We start from the raw sequence: 5,773 nt of genomic DNA on the forward strand, positions 1-5,773 counted from the left end.
ACACACACACACACACACACACACACACACACACACACACACACACACACACACACACACACACACCCACACACACAAGTATATACGTAGGCGCAAGAGAAAAACAACAACTAAACATATACGTATCAGTAGTTGTGATATCACATGTATGCTATGTGTATTCTTCAGTTTACCACATATACATACACGACATCTGTGAACTACTTACACACCGTGCCATTTTGAATCCTCTGCTGTATTGTAATTTTAACTGCGCGGCGCTGCGAGTGTACGCCTCGGCCGTGCGTTCACTCACTGCAACCCCATGCAGTATGAGGCAGCGCACTTAAACCTCATACGTGATATTCATACACAGTTTACGAGACCAAACAAATACAGTCGTAGCAGCGAGACACACTCATCATCATCCGAGATGTGAGACTTTCATTCTATAGAAGCGCACGGATGCGAAACGTTTGCGTATGCCGTGAGCAGCGAGCGCGGTTTTGGGTTGCCGAAGTTCATGTAAGAACGACGCCGATTGGTCGCCGCGCGCGCGTGGGCGGGGCATCGGCCGCTGCCGAGTCAGACGAGTTTATATATCGACGATTTACGTTGTTGCTGCTATACTACGTAGAGGATTGCATCCCCGGGCGGCGAAAGCAGCTCGCATGGGCAGGAGCGGCGCTCTCGCACCTCAGCATTCGGAATACGATAGTCAGTACCCCCGACCGACGGCCCCGATGCAGGTCGGCTATCCTTCCTACACGGCGAGCAGCCCAAGTCCGAGCGGACTGGGAGCGATGCCGCCGCTGCCGTACGACCAGGCGGGCTACTACCGTCAGAGCTACTCGACGATGGCGGCAATGAATCCCGGGATGACGGGCATGTCCGGCATGTCGATGGGTTCGATGAGTTCCATGTATCACGACCAGTACGGCACGATGGCGGCGGCGGCGCGGCCGTACGCGAGCCCGTACGGCGCCGCGCAGCATCACGCGCAGGCGAAGGACATGGTGAAGCCACCCTACTCGTACATCGCGCTGATCGCGATGGGGATTCAGAACGCTCCCGAGAAGAAGATCACGCTCAACGGCATCTACAGCTTCATCATGGAACGCTTTCCGTTCTATCGCAACAACAAGCAGGGCTGGCAGAACAGTATCCGTCATAATCTCTCCCTGAACGACTGCTTCGTCAAGGTGGCGCGCGACGACAAGAAACCGGGCAAGGGCAGCTACTGGACGCTCGATCCGGAATCACTCAACATGTTCGACAACGGTAGCTACCTGCGTCGGCGGCGACGCTTCAAGAAGCAGAAGGACCCGGAGCGCGACAAGGCGATGCGACATGCCCACAAGGAGGACGGTGAGACTCCGTTGCGGGGCCGGGACCACGTCGGCAGTCCCGAGCGTAACAATAGCGGTGACGCGAGCAAGGACTCGTGCGTCTATCAGACGGGCGGCGGTGCCGACGAACCGCTCGCCGACGTCAGCGGCGGCGACTCGACGGATCGCGACACTCAGGAATCGTCGTCGGCGGCGGCCGTGACCAAACTCGAGCCGATCGACATCAAGGCGAGCGAGCTGTCGTCGTGCATGAAGCCGGACGTGCCGAAAGCGCCGCTGCAGCCGACGAACGCCGCGCTGCTCGACGACGCGCAGGGCGTCAGTAACTTCTCCGTCGAGAACATTATGACGAACGCGGCGACGAGCACGGCCGTCGACGTCGGCACGACGGTGACGACGTCGTCGCCGCGCGACCACTACCTGATGGGCGGGTACGTGCCAAGCGGCGCGCGCGACGCCGGACTGTACTCGGCGAGCTGCGGGCAGACGAACAATCTCTACCAGTGCAGTATGCAGAGCTACAACGTGGTGAATCGCGACAGCAGCATGCAGCACATGAGTATCGTTCCATCGCAGGTCGAGGACGGACAGGTGATGACGCAGCTCGGCAGCGCTCCGCCGTCGATGCTCAGCCAGCATCAGTCGTACATCACGCGCACGAACCCGTGGTATAGTGAGGCGTCGGTGCGCGCTGCCGATCCGACGGGCAGCTACACAATGTACGACGCCAGCCGGTACCTGTCGCCGGCACCCGAACATCTGAACTCTAGCGCCTGCCAGGCGGGTCTCCGGTCGGCCTACCGAACGCCGACGTCCGGCTATCCGTACGACTGCAGCAAGTTCTGACAACGGTACTGAAAGACTAATCACATTTTTCTCACACTCACTGTTTCTCTTCTGTCTCTTCCTCTCTCGCTGCTGCTGCTGTTGCTGCTGCGGGATGTCATTCGAAGCGATACCTGCGTACGCGCGTGCGTGTATCATCATCGTCGTCGTCGTCGTCGTCGTAGCCATCGTCGTCATCGTCGCGCACGCGGATGGCGACGCCGCTGCACATATAAATATAAATACGTATACACACGTAAATTACGTTCGTTTTTTTTAAAAAGAAAAAATCAAATAGCCTCCCGTATTATACGGGATGCAGATCGGAGACAGCATTGCGTTGGTGGCGTTATTGTCACGAAAGCAGGTTCGCTGAGATGATATCTTGAAGTAATTCCTTGTTGACATTGTATAAGCGCTGTTAAATCGATATAGGATGCACGTAATCATTACGAACTTGGTGTGGTATTATTAGTATATATATTTTAAATATTTGTTTTGACAATGCGGTTCCCCTATAAATAAGTCGCGCATGCTAACCTGCCAAGCTTGCGCCCTATATGAGTAACGTATAGTTATATAGCTGTTGTGAAAGGTAATATCGCGACGGTACCATTGCTCTTTCTGACATGTGTGTAAAGGGTTGCATCTTCGTAAACGTTACAGAGCAATAGCAAACTATATACGATATCCAGCAAACTGACAATCTCTCTTCGGACAAGCGACATGTTATATTAGCGTTCGTCGTCGGATTTCCATCTGCGTGTAAAAATTTGAACTAGATTGGACAGTGACACGATCGATCACATTAAATATGTTAAACAACAATCTTCGATATTAGTATTCTCTATTCAGGTATGCTTTCGCAGTAGACCGCCCGCACGAACAGCAATCGTGTGTATATATATATATATATATATATATATATATATATATAGAATAATATGTCGAACAAAGTCAATTGAAGAGTCAAGGTCATATAGATAAGGGAATGTATAAATTTTAAGTAACAAGTTCGAGATTACATCTTCTGATCAGGTCAGAGACAATTGGGTGAGAACCGCTAATAAACTACAATGCTTATGGATATCAAAAGGAATAATCAACAAAATACCGGCCGTGCATGAACAGGATGACGAAAGATTACAACACACCACCACACACACACACACACACACACCACACACACACACACACACACACACCACCACGCACGCACGCACGCAACGCCCGCACGCAACGCACGCACGCACGCACGCACGCACCGTACACACGCCACACATACACACACACACACACCACACACACACACACGCACACGCGACACACACACAACACACACACATACACTAACACACACACACACACAACACCACACACACACCACACAACAACACAATACACACCACAAACACACACACACACCACACACACACACACACACACACACACACACACAAATATAATTATAATATATGTTATATAAACACACACACACAACGATGGGTAGGTTAGTTAGATGCTAATTTGTATTTTATTACCGGTTTATTCCAATGTCTGCCTGAACCTGATGAAATGATTGTAACTCTGAAAGCTTGTTAATTAAATTTTAACACTCTTTTCCTATAATCTTGACTTATGATTTTTTATCTACACGGGTGTTCGTGTGTGACTTTACTTACGTATATATATATATATTATATATACTATTAACTATATATATATATATTTTTATATATATGATTACATGACTATCATTAGCTTTGTTATAACTATATATATATTAATATATAATATATATATATATATATATTATATAATATAATATATTATATATATATATATATATATATACAAGAGCTAATAATACGATATTAAACATGTATTATTAATAATAATATTAACATAATAATATATGTTAAATAGTATTATTAGACTATTCGATATATGCTTAAAAGTATATCGAACATACGGCATTCATCTCCATTCTGCTGTTGCTTGCTGTCGAAGGTACAGGGCCATTCGCAGATAGCCCAGCTCGCCTCTGGCAAAAACTTAATTACTCTGATGATGTCTTCCATCTCACGAAAATTTACAAAACCCTAAATATTTCCTGCGCGAAATTTACACCGCACGCAGCTGGCACTCGTGATATACGACGGAGGAGAGAGGAGCGGCGAGACGGCGGGACGACTGCGGGTTTGCAGCTGTTCGCTATATGACACGTGTCGGTCTGTAACGACGGCAGACGCCATTCACGCGAGAAGTGAGCTCTCGGTTATTCCTCTCCCCACGCACATCGTTTACTTGTTCACTTTCGCCGCGCGAGGGTAATACAGGAACCAATAACCGCAGCGTGCCCCGCGTAACGGACGGAGAGCGAATTCAACAGCGTTTATTACTATAGCGGGAAAAGCGAATCGAAAATACGCGGACACCGACTCACAGGACATACAAATTGTTTTTCGAGCAACAAACAAATTATATTGCACTTTGAAGCGCAGAGAGTTGCTTTAGATTTTACAAATATATTAAAGATGCGGGCGCCGTGTTGAAAACGAAAGTATTTTGTTTGTTATCCCCATCGCCTTCTCCGGAGCAGGACAAAAACTGTGTTGACACGCCGGTTCAGTGTTTCGTTTTTACTTAGATTTGTGTGGTTTTTGCTAAAAAATGACTACAGCCAAAGCACGTGGTTAAGTTAATATTCATCCCCTAGTTGTAGCCGCCTTATGATGCGCTGTCACGTGGAGAAATTCTGCGCACAAGAATAAGCACCGGGGTGACAATAACTGTAGGATAAACCTATTCTAGACGCCGATTATTGGCATAGCGTGCCTGTACGGTAATAGTTTTGGCGCGCCATTGCCAACATATGGAAGATTGCAAATATATTTATTAATATATTGAAAATAAATTTTATTCTGGTACTGTTTCTCAAAATGATAAATCTTAACGAAAAATAGTACGGTTAATTTTGCTTATTAAGAAAGACAGCGAAGGAACTATATATATATATATGTGTGTGTATATGGTATGTGTGTGTGATGGCAATCGAATGTGCGTGATACAATGTGCGTGCCGGCGCGCGCGCGCCGCGTGTTGCGCGCTGCGTGTGCGAGTGCGTGTGGTGTGCGTGGTGGTGTGCATGTGCGGTGTGGTGACTGCGTGTGCGTGTGCGTTGCGTGTGCGCTGTGCGTGTGCCGTGTGACGTGTGTGTGCTGGGCGAGGCTGTGTGTGTTGGTGTGTGTGTGTGTGTGAGTAAGTGACGTGAATGTGTGTGTGTGTGTGATTGCTGTGCGTGTGCGTCGTGCGTCTGTGGTGTGCGTGTGCGTGTCGTGATGGGGGACGGTGTGTGTGTGTGTGGGTGTCGTGTGTAGCTGTGGTGAGGTGTGTGTGTGTGTGTTGTAGTCGTGTGTGTGTTGCGCTGCTATACAGAGCTGTTAAATGCAGTAAAAGGCGACGCTGCGTACACCACATGAATATCTATAATTAGCTTATTAAAGTCATATATTAAGGCGAGCTCAGGATCGACTTAATAAAATTTACTAATCTTACCCGGTATGAACTAATTTTGGAACTGGAGCAGACGAACAACGCGCCGCCATTCGCACGTTTAT

The 5,773-nt window shown here is 48.2% G+C and overlaps 1 protein-coding gene across 1 annotated transcript; it reads left to right on the plus strand.

Annotated features, from left to right (window-relative positions):
- Window positions 1-589: 589 nt before the first annotated feature.
- On the plus strand, window positions 590-2,981 carry LOC106806096 (forkhead box C1-B-like). Its single transcript, XM_014807950.1, has one exon. The coding sequence runs from the start codon at window positions 651-653 to the stop codon at window positions 2,172-2,174; it is 1,524 nt and encodes a 507-aa protein (XP_014663436.1). The 5' UTR covers window positions 590-650; the 3' UTR covers window positions 2,175-2,981.
- Window positions 2,982-5,773: the final 2,792 nt, after the last annotated feature.

The sequence above is a fragment of the Priapulus caudatus genome, unplaced genomic scaffold (assembly GCF_000485595.1).
Source record: "Priapulus caudatus unplaced genomic scaffold, Priapulus_caudatus-5.0.1 Scaffold141, whole genome shotgun sequence".
In the NCBI taxonomy this organism is placed as follows: domain Eukaryota; kingdom Metazoa; phylum Priapulida; class Priapulimorpha; order Priapulimorphida; family Priapulidae; genus Priapulus; species Priapulus caudatus.

Bases quoted from the DNA above. Each gene is read 5' to 3' on its own strand.
- LOC106806096 (XM_014807950.1), top strand. From the start codon at position 651: ATGGGCAGGAGCGGCGCTCTCGCACCTCAGCATTCGGAATACGATAGT.